Genomic DNA, 15,805 nt, shown 5'->3' with positions numbered 1-15,805 from the left:
TAGCTCCTGGGGTCAGGTTTTTACCTGCTTCAGAGCTGATTTAGTACATCTGAGGCCTTTATGCAGGAATTCATGGTGGTGGCAAGGCTTAGCTCTGTTAGTATAAACAAAATCTAGTGTGTTTGCAAAGGGTTGCAAAGTCCATATGCTGATGAAATTCAGGGAGCACTGACGTGAGATTTGCATGACTGAAATATCCAGGGACAATAAACAGCACGTACGAGGTTTATGTTTTAGAACTCACTACTGGACCCATACAGTTCTTTAATCAACATGCAGGTGTAGCCTTATTTAGATGCTCCATATTATTACCTTATTACCTCTTAACCATTGATCCACTTAAACTAGCCTTACAAACCACAAAGTCTCACCTGAGCTTGATTTTCTACACCTGTCATGTGCTCAAACTGCCACTACCAGTCTGGAAAGATGAGACCTTTTACAATTTTAAGGAGTGACTTTCGGTCGGTTAAGGGGGAACAAAACACTGGCAAACACTCCTGAGAATGGAGTTTCAGAGGTGTAACATGTGACTTTGTTCATGCTTTGACCACACAAAAGGAAAGCTTGTAACTCACAGACACCTTTGTGAATCAAGTACTGTGACACATCAGCTGTTATACATGCTGTAAATAAATAATATTCTCATCAAATCCACAGTTAGCATGACTTGGTGACTGGCCATTGTTGGAAACAAAGCATTATCAGCTGCATACGTGCCACTCTCTGCACGTCGGGTACTTTCCTGTTAGCAATAGGACCCAGAGTGACGTTTAAGATAACATTCAAGATCTCAATATGGCTTCAATGATAATGACAGCAGGGTGGAAATCTGATACTAAAAATATAAGGTATTAAAATTATGTGATAAAACAACAATGACAATCGCAGTTTTCTTTATCTCTGCCTTTTTCATAATAATCTAATCACAGATTATCTAAAGTTGAACCTGTTACTGTTAGTAACCACATGCAGAACCCGAAAAGGGGTTCTTTGACTTTTATGGTGTTATATTAGGGTTTCATGTTTACAAATGTTTTTCCACCAATCTGAAAAATCATTGCCAGTCACACACGATTTATTGTGTGTAAAAGCTTGGGCACCACTGGTTAAAATGTTACTATGAATTGCTAAGAGTAAAAGATGATCTGATTTCCAAAAAGTAAGTAAAGTTAAAGACGACACAGCAAGATTGTCATCCAGATTTCCATTTTTACAGGGCCCAAAGCAATGGTTTGGGGAACACCATCTTTGGCAGCTAGGTCTTTCAGTTCATATTGTAAGGGATTTTCATCCATTCTTCCTAGCAAATGGTTTCTTCTTCTGTGAGATTCCAGAGCAGTCTTGCTGCACTGCTCTTTTAAGGTTTATTCACAGATGTTTATATAAAACCTACAGTCTACCATGACTCCAGAAAACCATGAAAGTCATCTTTTAGGTATGTAGGCATAAAGCTGGCAGTGGAATGGAATGATATGCCACATTGGATTTAATACTATTTTTGGCAAGTCCAACTTAAACACGTGTAGTTTCTGAAAAAATCTTTACCTTTTATGTTATATTCGCATAAACCTGGTTACCGGTTAGAAACAAATACTTGTCTAAAAAGTGTCAGTGTCAGGCCCAGTGGACAGTGTAGGGGCACATTTTCAGCCAGACAGAATAACAGAAACATTTTCTATTACAGCTGGAAATTTTGGCCACATGACACAAGCTGAACTAAGATGATTCTGCTCTTTTTTTACCCTCAGTCACGGGCTAAAATAAGTGTTTCTCTGTCACCACCTTGTGCTGTAAATGAGTACTGTTATTCACATAATTCACATTGATGTGCATTATCTAGATGCTTTAGATTTGGGTGGCCAATATTGGCCCTGTTGATGTAGCTTTCTATTGGATCTCACATGATTCACGTAATACAGTGTATCAGATGGTTTTGTATATTAGTTGCTGATATTCTGGACCAGAATTAGGCCAGGATAGTCTAATCATGAACCTATTATTGCGTTGCTTAACCAGCCTTATGAACCACAGCGTTCTGGACGAATCTGCTTTTTGATATTCTACTCTTTCCATCTGTTCAAACTGCACACATTTCTGGTTGGCCATTTGTCGCTTAGTGTTTTATTCTTGCCCACCATCCTGTAGTCCCTAGTCAGATCTATGGCTTTCCTTCTCATTGTTTTCTTTCTGCATGATCTGATGTTTCTTCGACCAGAAACACACAACCAAAGCAGAACAGAAGACATTTGTGTTGGACACAGGATTTTGGTCTCGACCTTTAACCCATGTAAAAAAACCACTTGGTTCCTCTCAGGGGTACTTCCTCATGCTAATGCACCGTAAAGGGGGTTTGTGCATTTCAATTAAAAACAAATTTCATGTGGTATTAATCAATCTGTATTTTGAATGAACCATTGTTTGATTTAAAATATTTAATTGAGTTAAATAAATCCAGATAAATTGATTGTTACCAAATTAAGTATATTGTATAGGTTGGATGGACAAAGTTTTTCTACAGCTAGCATCTGCTGTACACTGACATTTAAAAATTGTCTGTATTTACACAGAACCCCAACTGACCTATCTCCTTATCGTTGCCCAAAAACCTCGCAAGAAGAAATCTGCTAAACTGGAGTTAAAATTGGAAGCGCTTTTCAAATATACAGATAATTACACACAAAGTTGAACACAGCAACATTACAGGTATGTAAACACTGTACATTTTTATAATAACCTGAATTGTTTGAATGGCAGACTTTACATAAAGAAGAGAGTTGATCAATCTTTCTTACTTAAAGAGTAAAATAAAGCATTGGGTGAACTTTCAGAGAAATCTATGTAACTGTTCAGACGCAGCTAACAGTAATAACAGCTAACCCAGATAGTGACTGATATGAAAGACATATAAAGTGTTAAATGCTTCTTAAAGGTAAAGGTGCACGTATTTGTCACTGTACAGTGTGCACCACACAGCGAAATGTGTCCTCTGCATTTAACCCATCTCTGGTAGTGAACACACACACACACACACACACACACACACACACACACACACACACACACACACACACACACACACACTAGTGAACTAGAGGCAGTGAGTACACACACACCCAGATCGGTGGGCAGCCAACTCCAGCGCCTGGGGAGCAGAGAGGGTAAAGGGCCTTGCTCAAGGGCCCAACAGTGGCAGCTTGCCAAGCCCGGGTATCGAACCCACAACCCTGTTATCGATAGCCTGGCGCTCTAACTGCTGAGCCACCACTACCCCGCTAACTTAACCACTAGAGGTTGTGTTTCTCAAATAAGTAATGCTCCTCTAAATGGATCATTTAATAGTTAGCCTTCTTTCACCATCCTCAACTGTTCTACTGAGCTTTTATCATTCTGTCAGTAAAGAGTTTAAAAAAAGTAAAAATTTATTATTCTTGAAAACTGAAAATGCTGCTTGCGTAATAGTTAAGTTTAGTACTTTAATCATTTATTCCGGATCTCAAAATTTGCATCAGGAATCCTTTTAGTGTTACAGGAACCAGCTTTGCTATTAAATTAAATGTTTTAGATTGAGTTCTGTATTATTTGTTGTTGCTGTTGTTGTATCCCCTTCTTCCTCAAGTAGCCTTTTCTGCTTGTCGGGCAGTTACTGTAAATAAAAATACTCTTAATTACTTATCTGATTAAATTAAAGGTTAAATGGCATTTTAAAAATGGTAGAACCACCTTTGGTAGAACCAGCAATAACAGTCTAAAGTCCTTCCTGGCAGATGTACTCAAGGTTCTTCAGATTGGTTGGATGACACTTGTGGACCACGGTTTCCAGTTTGCCCTAAATATTCTAATTTCTATTATTCTAAATTAGATCTGAACTTTGTCCATTGTAGAAGATTCACTTTTTTTTGTTCCAAAAAAACATTGCTATGTTGTCTTGTAGCGGCTCATGCTTGGGATCATTGTCCTGCTGGAAGTTAAAGTTTCTCCCAAAGCGTTTATGGTTTCAAAGTATTTTTTTTTTCTTTTTTTAAGTATGTGCAAAATTGAAACCAGCACCAGATTACAGGTAAAGTGTGCATAATATAAAATATGGGTCTCATCTAGATCCATACTCAGTGCACAACCCAGATGGGGCCCATTGACTTTAATGGGCATCCATGTGTGGGGCCAACATGGAACCCAAGGACAAAACGTTCTGGTTCCTAGTTGGGTTAACCATACAGTCCCAATATGGACATGGTAGCTGGGTAGTTACTCTATTTCACTAAAATAGAGTCTGGGGTCTATAATAGCCACCTGTGAAATGGCTAGTCTTGTAGTGTTGCTGGATTTAGCAGACAGAGCTCTGCAGGGAGAGCTTTAGTGTATTTAGATGTCATGCAGATTTACTAGCTTAGGGTAAAGATTATCTGGTTAGTTACTTTAGACAACCGACATCCACTGGTTTATACTTATGCAATATTTTAGAGCCAGCTTTGAAAATGGAGCCCAACAGATCCCATGATATTACTGTGCCTGCACAGGTGCTGTCTGTGCTTGGCCCCTTGGATACTGGACCCTTATAATGGGAGATTGCTTGAAAGAACAGGATTTTCTCAGGCATCAATCATCCCAGCATCATCAAGAGTTTCAATCAAGGTTTATACTTGAGGCATTGCAACTGGCATGAGGATTTTGACGGCACTCTTGCACAGTAGGTACAACTCCACAGACATTTGTAAGAGAAACCATGGAGATTCATAGCAATCCATCTATGGAGTATGTAAAAAAGAAACTCTATAATTAATCTCATGCCTGGCAATACAGATTTTTTTAACAAATGCATATAATGAAAATAAAATGTGCTGATTTGAAAGAACTTAATTTAATGAAACATCAATTTCGACTCAGAACAGTTGTTTTCTTTTGTTTTTTGTTTTGTTTGTTGGTCAAGATGTTGCTGTGATTTCTCAGCTCAAGGGCTTCCTTATATGGTGGTCATTTGTAATTCATTGGCATGGATATTGGTCATTTGAAATGGTTATTGTCCAATTATAACCAGATGTGATGATTTTTTTTTTGTTTGTTTTTTGTTTAGTTTTTTAGAAATAGTTTTTTTTTTTTTTGTCACTCTCCCATACACACCAGTTTGTGTCATTGACTTGCACACTTTCACTCCAATCTCAGCCACTAAACCTTCAAAGTGATTGTTGGTCTCTTTGTAGCTTCCTCAAGAGTGCCTTCTTACTCTGACCCAATGTTCTGTCTAGGTGGCGTCCATGTCTTCACAACTTATCCTGCAGAGCTCACTGAGGTATCCAAACACTTGTGTATTCATTTTGCAAGCCAGTGACTTCAGCAGGGCACTAGATTACACTATATATACTTTCCATTTATATAATTATATATAACATGTCAATTAGATATGTAATGTTTGACTTTTGACATAACTTTGAGTGCTTGTCTTTTAGAATGTATCACAATTGAATGATAAATGGACCAATAGAAAAGGTCCATTTAGTGACTTAGAACAAAGTCTTCCTGCATTGACTTCCACTGAATATTAAGAATGCCATTTTGGTGATATATAGATTTTGACAATATACTTATTTGAAAAAATAGCAAAAAAAATAATATGGATCAGACTCAACAGTGTTGAATATAATAACTATTTGGAGCAATTTTTGGAAATGAGTTATGCAAGTGTAAACCCTTTTAATTAAAGGGATTTCCAGGAATTGTTCTTGCAATCCATAAACCATTAATAAATCTATCATTTGTCTGAGAGAAAATAATTTTGTTGAGAGAAAGAAAAAAGCCTTTTTTCAAACCCCTTAACTTTCAATGGAAGATAATGCAAAGTAAACATTTTATTTTGGAGAATTTCATTGCTTCAACTTTGAAACAATGTACCCGATTTAAAGTGTCAAAGTAAAAACGAGAACAATTGAGAGATTATTGTGAATGAAGAGGGTTTTTATCCTAAAAATGTCAACGTTTTAATGGTTCACAGGTAAAGGCGAGTGTGTGTGATACAATATTCTTTCAAGCACATAAGCTTTAAACTGAAAACAAATGGCAAACACACTCAATAGCAACTCCTTTTAGATAGTCCAGTAGAATCTGGCAATAGCTGTTTGTTGTGTTGGTTACAAACCTCATTAGCGATTATCTGCTCCAGTCAGGAAGTGCCTGGATATCGTCTTGACAGAAAGCAGCCAACAGGATTACTCCAGAATATATCCCAGGGGTCTGAGTAATGAAAGGCCACATCCAGAAAAAAATCATAATCAAACTCAAGCAATACATTCAAGATATCCAAGAGTTTCCACAGCTTGTTCCGCATATTGGCTTACTGCATTCTCTCCACAGCTGATCTACAGCTGACCTGGGTAAAGCCACTTACTCCCTTTTTCTGCTTGAGAAGTCAGGTGTCACCATTCAGTAAGTCTTTTTTTTAGACTACACAAAGGGTGGATCATTGGTTCCACTGACGACGCACAGCAGAATAACAACTTGCCTTCAGGTTCTCTGCGTCACTAATAGCAAGTTCATTCTTGTGCAGATCTTTTCTGGTAACATAATTTTATTTCCCAGCTATGATGCCAAATTTTGCTCTGAGCGTTACTCTCAAAACCTGTATAAAGAGATTTTACATGTGTTACAACCCCACCGTTCATCTAGGGTACCATGGGATCAATAACATATGACATTTTAGAGTTAGAACCAGGGAAAGGAGGGCGGAACAGAAAAAAATAGCTTTTATTAAGAGTTATTTCTAAGTACACATCACAGCATGCAATAAATCTGCTAGTACAACGCTGTGTGTGTATAAGGGGGGGGGGGGATCAAACCATGCACAGCACCAAAGAAAGGAACAGGACAAAACATAGTAAACATACCTCCCGTACTCTAAGTCCAAAGGTACTTCATCACAGAATAAATCAAACAAAAGCAAATTACTCTAAGCTTCCCTGTCCAATAATCAAATATACATTGGGAGGTACCTACTCTCTAGGCTAGGAACCTAAGCGTAGCGGAGGCCTACATGGTTTAGAAAGTAGAGGTACACCTTTCTTACCTGTTTAAAACCCCACATGGCACAAACAAACAAACTAGAGCTTACAACCAAGTAAGTGTTTATTATTAAACAAAGCACTGTCCACCACATGAGAGTGAATCTCTTAAAAAGGGTTAGGTAGTACTGGTGAAATTAGCAAGTAAAATCGTAAGTAACATGTATTTCTATAGCACATTTAAAACATACTCAGAAATTCCCAATCATTCCTAACACATCCCTAACTAAGTTTGAGAGTGTGCGGGTAAAACACCCAACCTGAAGTGGTCCCAACATTAAAATACAGCCCAAACTAAAACCCCAGAGCAGAGTTTAATAGATGAGGACTGGTGAGCAGGTATACCTGTGGAGGGAGACTCTGGGAGAGAGGTACGAACACACAACTGCAAAAACAGCAAGGCAAAGAATCCAAAGTTAAAAGGGAAGCATAACAATTTCCATAAGACTTGAATTTATTTCAATTTTTTAACACTGAGGAGACGCAAAGCTATGCTTTGTACTGTTTTAAGGCTCTGAACAGATTTCTGAAACTGTGGATGCTAACACATTTTTTGCAAATCTCAGTAACTTTGAATTTGACTTGTGTGTTTGCGTGTGTAGGGAGGTCTACTGTACTAATGCAATGACTCTTACAGTTAGACTTTTAATAAATATGCATTGGTAATCACAGACAGATATGATCCTTCCGTAAACTCGTTAAATCACCGCCTTCGTTAGTCCTGCCGTGACGTCTTTATTTGGTTCAGTTCCACTGTGGAAATGAAACATGAAACCAGAGTAAAGCTCAGCTTCACACACCGTGCCTGAAGGAAGATCCCCAGTTATCATGTCAAGATACAGCTGTGTTGTGTAACACTGACTGTAACTAGGTCAGACAATCTTAAAAAAAGATTAGAACTTTGGTGATTGTCAACTAGAAAGTGTAGAAAGCAAAATCTAAAAAGTGCAGCTTAGGTGGTTCCCTCTTCCAGGCAATTGCTAGGCTATGTGGTTGTTGTGGTATCCCAAGTGGTTGCTCTGGTGTTGCAAATGGATTTCTAGGTGGTTGCTATGGTATCCAAGGTGGTTGCTCTGGTGTTTCTAAGTGGTTGCCATGGTCTTGCTAGGTGGTTACTATGGTATTGCAGGTGGTTGCAATGGTGTTGATTGTTACTGTACTGTAAGGTGACTGCTATGGTATTTCAGGTGGCTGACATGATGCTGTTTAGTGGTTGCTAGGCTGTTTTTATAGGTGGTTGCTAAGCAGTTGCTATGGTATCCTAGGTGGCAAAAACCAGGCAAAAAGTAACAATAAGAAGAAAGGGAAGAAAATGAGATAACATCATAATTTCACATTGCTTTCCAACCATAATAAAATTACCATCTGAGTGTGTATGTTTTGTGTCTGACCGCTAGGTGTCTCTACAGGGTTGTGGGTCTTGCTCTGGTCACTGTCTGTGTGGTTTTCCTCCCACCTTCCAGAAACATGGTAGTTAAATTAGCTGAGCTAAATGAACCCCCTTATTGGTGTAAGTAAATGGGAGTGTCCTATGATGGACTGGCATCCTGTCCAGGAGGTATTCTTGCCTTGTGGCCAAAGATTTTGGGTAAGTTCTCGACCCACCACAACCTTAACCACGACGAAACCGATAATAACACTTCTTCAGTTTCATAACTACATTATTGTCACAATTAACATCAGTTTCATCTGCCCTTAAACTGAACCCAGTGGGACTAGCTGAGTGATAAATCTACGGTTCTAAGGGTTACACATAGAAAAATGTGCAGCTCTGTTTTTGGCATTTTGACTTTTGAACTAGTGTGAATCTGGAAGTTGTTCTTTACATAGAAATGATCCACAATGACCTGGAATATAATCTTTTTGACAGTGACTTCCTGTTTCTTCTCTTGTAAATGATACCAACTTGGATATATGAGATGTTTTGAGTGACAGCAAAGTAATTTAAGCGTAAATAACAGCTATTGGGCGATTCATTTGCGTTACTTATTTTATACTTGATATTAAATGTTGTGGACTCTAATGGTACTCTGTTCTGGTAGATGTACTGTATATGTCCAAACATGCTTTATTAGCTACATGATTACCACCTTTCAGCTATTTTCAATAAACCAATTAAACAAGAACCTGCTGCAAACATGCTGTATATCCAGACATCTGGTTCTGGCAGTGTTCCTGAGAAATCTTAGCCCATTCCTCATGGGCAGTGGCTTCCAGTTCTCCAGTATTCTTGGGTTTGTGTGCTGCAACTGCCTCTTCAAGTCAGGAGACTTTGACGGCCATTCCAGACTCTGCCAGGACTTCTTCTGAAACCAAGCCTTGGTGGATTTTGAGGTAAGCTTGTAATCACTGTCTTGTTGGAAAGTTCAATGATGCCCAAGCTTCAGCATCCTCACTTACCTGCATCTGCTCTAATGTGATCTGGAGTTTTTACAAGCAGAAACCTTTTTATTGCAAATATATACAGGTGCTGGTCATTATCATGAAAATGTTGATTTATTTCAGTAATTCCATTCAAAAAGTGAAACGTGTATATTATATTCATTCATTACACACAGACGGATATATTTCAAGTGTTTATTTCTTTAAATGTTGATGGTTATAACTGACAACTAACTAAAACCTCTTCTGCATTGTTTGGTCTGGCGTATCACATCTTCCTCTTCACAATACCCCATAGATTTTCTATGGGGTTAAGGTCAGGCGATTTTGCTTGCCAATTAAGAACAAAGCTTTGGCACTGTGTGCAGGTGCCAAGTCCTGTTGAAAAATGAAATCTGCATCTCCATAAAGGTGGTCAACAGCAGGAAGCATGAAGTGCTCTAAAACTTCCTGGTAGACAGCTGCGTTGACCTTGGACCTCAGAAAACACAGTGGACCAACACCAGCAGATGACATGGCACCCCAAACCATCACTGACTGTGGAAACTTTACACTGGACCTCAAGCAATGTGGATTCTGTGCATCTCCTCTCTTCCTCCAGACTCTGGGACCTTGATTTCCAAAAGAAAATGCAAAATTTACTTTTATCAGAGAACATAACTTTGGACCACTCAGCAGCAGTCCAGTCCTTTTTGTCTTTAGCCCAGGCGAGACGGTTCTGACGCTATCTCTTGTTCAAGAGTGGCTTGACACAAGTAATGTGACAGCTGAAACCCATGTCTTGCATACGTCTGTGCGTCGAGATTCTTGAAGCACTGACTCCAGCTGCAATCCACTCTTTGTGAATCTCCCCCACATTTTTGAATGAGTTTTGTTTCACAATCCTCTCAGGGTGCGGTTATCCCTATTGCTTGTACACTTTTTTCTACCACATATTTTCCTTCCCTTCGCCTCTCTATTAATGTGCTTGGACACAGAGCTCTGTGAACAGCCAGCCTCTTTAGCAATTACCTTTTGTGTCTTGCCCTCTCTGTGCAAGGTGTCAATGGTTGTCTTTCGGACAACTGTCAAGTCAGAAGTCTTCCACATGATTGTGTAGCCAACAGAACTAGACTGAGAGACCATTTAAAGGCCTTTGCAGGTGTTTTGAGTTAATTAGCTGATTAGTGTATGGCACCAGATGTCTTCAATATTGAGCCTTTTTACAATATTCAAATTTTCTGAGATACTAAATTTGAGGTTTTCATTAGTTGTCAGTTATAATCATCAAAATTAAAAGATTTTTTTTTAAAGTTTCACTTTTTGAATGGAGTTACTGAAATAAATCAACTTTTTCATGATATTATATATATATATATATATATATATATATATATATATATATGTTGTATAATGTGTGTGTAGATGTATATAAATAGTTTAATTTAATATTTCCTTTTTGTATGTCATAATTTGTATCTATATAAATGGATTTGTTATGTGAATAAATCCTTTATAAAGAGCACATTGTGTAAATTCAGAAAACAGATATTGGAAATTATGCAATATTTTTTTCCTGTAGAGGATTTATTCACTTGGGCTGTGTAATGGTTAGGCTTTATCTGATGTGTAACACACTCCTCTGACTGTTGTATGTTTGTATGTACGTATGTGTACGGACCACATGCGTGTGTGCCAGCTATTAGCCAATCATAGACCAGGATGCAGGATATTAGCCAATACCAGCACAGGAGGCGGGGCTTTCCTGCATTCAGGGGACGGTGGGCGTGTCTTCCTGAGTACATTCCAAGTCAGCTCTCCGCTTCCACACGCTGAAACCGCTGTGTTGTGATTTTCCATCACTTTCTAAATTCTTCAGTCTTATTTTTATGTTCTCGCTAATGGTCGCCCAAAGTGAAGTGAGTAAGAAGTGTAAATGAGGGATACAGGATTTTTTCTAGACTCTGCACAGCAGCCCAGGACCGCAAATCTTACCTGAGATTGGGGGAGGCAGCTTGTGGACTTTTTTGGTGGACTTTCGAGACCCTTTTGTTTTGTATTTCTGTCCGGACGACCTTTTTTCTGCTGCTGAACTGAGGACTATTTATGAACATGGCCGGAGAGGAGGACCCCTGGAAAGAAGTGCTCGGTAAGAAATGCCCATATAGGGAGAAATATGGCGGCTGCGGGGTGTACCTGTGTTCACAGGTGAGACAGATGGTGTCTATAGCGGTTCTTCATTTAGACTGAGCAGATCTCCTCAACTGCAGTGTCATAAACAGGTGTTTAAGAGTTCATAGAGTTGGATGGAGATGTCCTCCAAGTTATCTCCTATATTATTGAGCTATAGAAGGGGTTTCTAGGGGTTAAACCCCACCACATTCATAAAAGGTGCCCTGAGGAAGCTGATGAAGGTTCTTTGACGTGACATATATAAACATTTGTTTTAATTATCTTTAAGGAAACATCTATAATGGGTTTATTTAACCAGACAAAAAAAAAAAGAAACGTTCATCCTCTAAGCACATTGCCAGCAGGCTACATACTAGGGCTGGGCGATATGGTAAGAATACTATATCACGATATTTAAAGACATTTTCAGAATACACTAAATGTATAATGATACATGTAATCACAGACTAAATACATCAGTATCTGCTGCACTTCATCCAATTAAACCAGACAGATGACACTGTTGTAATGAATCGTGCAGTTGATCTATGTTTTTTAATTGTGTATCACAATAACTTATATATAAATATATAAATTTATCAGGATACAATAAAATGTCGTCATATTGCCCAGCCCTACTACATACTGTACCTAACATGTGATACAATTTATACAATACAGTAAACAGAATACACAAACAATCTCAGTGTGGGTTTATAGACGAGTCAGGGCATTTATACAGCAGAAAGGGTTCTTGGTAGGTTTTTAATATTAACGGTGTTTCTATGTTGAACCAGGACAACTCAGAGAGCCATAAATACATTGTTGAATACACCATGAAACCATTCAAGGCATCCAAGGTTCTTTATATACAAGGAAAACCTAATGTTTATTGTTCTTTATATATATATATATATATATATATATATATATATATATATATATATATATATTAAAGATAATTCTGTATAGCTCCAAAAAGGGCATATAACACTATGAAACCATTGTGAAAAGATTCTTTGAAGAACCACCTACAAGCGTTTTTTCATACATAACTACTGTGCACACTGTTGTAAAAGGTGGTTGGTGTGGTGCTATGGATAACACCACTACCTGCCAGTGAGCTACCAGACCACGTGGGAGACTGGGGTTTGATTCCTGGTCTGGGTGACTGTGCTGCCCTACACTAATAAGAGTCCTTGGGCAAGACTCCTAACACTGAGTTGGCCCTCCTCTATAATACTAGTAACCTTATAAGTTGCTCTGGATAAGAGCGTCAGCTAAATGCCATATATGTAAAAGGTTCTTTTACAGAACCAAAAAGAGTTTCATTACTTTTAGAGACTTTGGCAGGCTTTCACAGCTGGGAAACATTTTGGTGCTGTGTAGAACCAGTTTGAAAAGGTTATTTAAAAAGCAACCTATGAGTTCTTCACTATATGCAAAGCCTGTTGTCGATGGTTATTTAAATAACCTTTAGAGAACCAGTAGAGCCATTATTATTATTATTATGATACAAGTAACACATTTGGGTACTATATAGAACCTCTGTTGTTAAAAGTGTAGAGAAGAATACTTTAAGCATCCAAATGGTTTAATGAGTTGTCATGGTTAAATACAGAACCATTGCTTTCACTATGAAACCTTTAAAGAACCTAATTTTAAGGGTGTAGCTAAATACATAAATAAATACATGAAATAAAAATGATATTATATGAAACTGGTGGTTTGTGTAACATTGGGTAACAGACTGGGGTTTGATTTCACACCAACAACACACCAATAACAGTCCTTGGGCAAGACTCCTAACACTACATTGTATTGTTGGTATAGCATGATTCAACTGTAGGTCACTGTGGATCAGAGCATCACCCAAATGCTGAAATATAAAAGGCTGTCCTGTTGGGATTGTAAACAGTGTGCCCAGTGCAGTTATCATGATGCATTCTTCCTTCTATACGGATATAACGTATTGTATTATGTAGAAAAATGTCTACATAGTGTTGCCCGTACCCCACCCCTCTTCCGGGGCGCAACACCTTGCGTGTTCGTTTTGTGGAAAGAGTCGCTGACGAGTGGAGTGAAGTTAGAAGCAAACCAAAGTATTTATTTAAGAATGCTGGATCCAGGAGAACAAATGCATTAAAGACAGTGTATCAACCATCCCAAAGCAAAGTTCTGACCCCGTTCTCATCTGACTCCACGTTTATACCCCAAATGACGTGAAACCTGCCGATGAGGCGTTTCTACAGATTAGTCTATGTGAATATGCAAGATGGCACATGTTAGTACTCAGATTCACGTGTCTGACTCCACCATCATGCTTGACCTTGACTATGTTCTGTATTTTCTCAAAGCTGGACAGTGTAGCGTTCTCTATGTGTGTGCGAGGCAGCTGCAGGTTAGGGAGTTACCCACACAGAGAGAAGGCCGCTTTGTCCGACCCTATCAGCATCCCCTCTACCCACACAGAGAGAAGGCCGCTCCGTCCGACCCTATCAGCATCCCCTCCATATCACTTCAGTTCAAACAAAGTACACCAGTCCCAATTGGGGCCAACACGATGGTCCATGACAGTGACTTCAGACACATGGAGTGGCCTCACTTGTCATGCTGATGTATAGTTTTAGTAACGCAAATGTCTTTAAGCGTGAATCACTCGCCTTTACCATAGAACTCCATATGTTACATGTTCATGTGTCTCAGGAGGCCATGTCATGTGAGTTAGTAGGCCATACAATGTAATAAGGTTATAATATGTCTTATGAGTAAATATCATGTAAGTTAGTAAGTGGGTGAGTAATATGCCATGCAAAGTGACTCTATATGTCGCACACCAATACGTGTTACAAGTGGGTATTATGTGGGTTAGAAACAAGCCATACATTGTTAGCTATGTGTGTAAGCCTACATGATATAAGTATTGGATAATCATTTGTATAGATGCATATAAAATACAAGGTTTCACACAATGATTATGTAGTTGTTAATACTAAGTTGAGTAATCATTATTTAAGGATAATTTGTCAACAAACACAAGGTATAATAAACATTTTACTACAACAGTTACCATTGTATAACCTGAATCTAGCACGTAATACAATACAGTAGAAAATCTCAGTGTGGCTAATAGAGCAGTCAGGTGTTGGGAAGCATTGTGTAGGCCACAGTTTTGAACAGTGTTGAGCCGTTGGTCGAGTCTGTATCCTGACATTGCTAAACCTAGAATTGCTTAGAGGGGCCAGTCTGAACACGTCTCAGTCCAGTCTGAAATCTGAAGTCTTGTGTAGTTGTTTGTTTCAAAAGGTGGGCTGTACCTCTCTTCTGGTGAAGAACTCCAAAGCCTTATAATGTATCTGAAGTCTGTGGGTTGTATTTAGCTGCTGTTCAGTTAATGGCATGGTAATGGCAGACAGTTGGGGGTAATTCCACACAGAAGGATTTTGCAGTTAGACAGATAAGATAAGCTGTTCCTGAGATTTTCTTTGGCGTGACTTTGGGCTTAGGTTATCTGGTTAACTAAGAAACTGAGTGGTTTATGGAACAGCTAGGGGTAGAGGGGAAAGATCTATTTCACATATCTCTGACTGAGAGAAATGGCATATCTGTATTGTTGGATAACAGTGAATTAAATTAGATTCTGTTAAAAATATATCCTGCACCATCCAGGACAGCCAATCAAAAACCTATTTTAAAAAGGCACAATAAAACAGGTTGTTGAATTCTGAGACATAAAGATTGGAAAACATTAACCAAAAAAATATTTGTGAGTATTTGAGGTACATAGGCCTACAGAGATGTTAAGTGGACATGGATGAAAAAATAAAATGCAAGAAAAACAGACCTTTTAAGTGCAGTGATTCAATAAAAATAAAAAAGATCAATAATAAAAAAAGTAAACTAAGCAATCTTAATCTGTTGTATGCTTAGTTATTGTTTTATGTATTGTTATCAGTTTTACAAAAAGATATATTATATATTTATAATTGTATATATATATAAATATTATATATATATAAAATTATATTTATATATTTATATATATAATTATAAATATATTGTGTGTATATATATATATATATATATATATATATATATATATATATATATATATATATATATATATATATATATATATGCCTCCATAATTCAGTCTGGACACTTCACTGCTCTGTTTCCCCACTATGCCTAAACCATATAAGGGCTGTAGACCACAAGTGCTC

General features: G+C 38.1%; 1 protein-coding gene across 2 annotated transcripts in view; it reads left to right on the top strand.

Annotated features, from left to right (window-relative positions):
• The first annotated feature begins 11,246 nt into the window (after positions 1 to 11,246).
• Positions 11,247 to 15,805, top strand: part of LOC140544105 (F-actin-uncapping protein LRRC16A) — a 43,851-nt gene continuing 39,292 nt past the window's right edge. For both annotated transcript variants that reach the window (XM_072667490.1, XM_072667481.1), the window contains exon 1: positions 11,247 to 11,559. In XM_072667490.1, coding sequence (XP_072523591.1) covers positions 11,517 to 11,559 — 43 coding nt within the window. In that variant the 5' untranslated portion in view covers positions 11,247 to 11,516. The remainder of the gene's footprint in view (positions 11,560 to 15,805) is intronic.

This window comes from Salminus brasiliensis, chromosome 2 (assembly GCF_030463535.1).
Source record: "Salminus brasiliensis chromosome 2, fSalBra1.hap2, whole genome shotgun sequence".
Lineage (NCBI taxonomy): Eukaryota > Metazoa > Chordata > Actinopteri > Characiformes > Bryconidae > Salminus > Salminus brasiliensis.
Note: the sequence above shows the minus strand (reverse complement) of the source record. Positions and strands in the feature narration are given on the sequence as shown.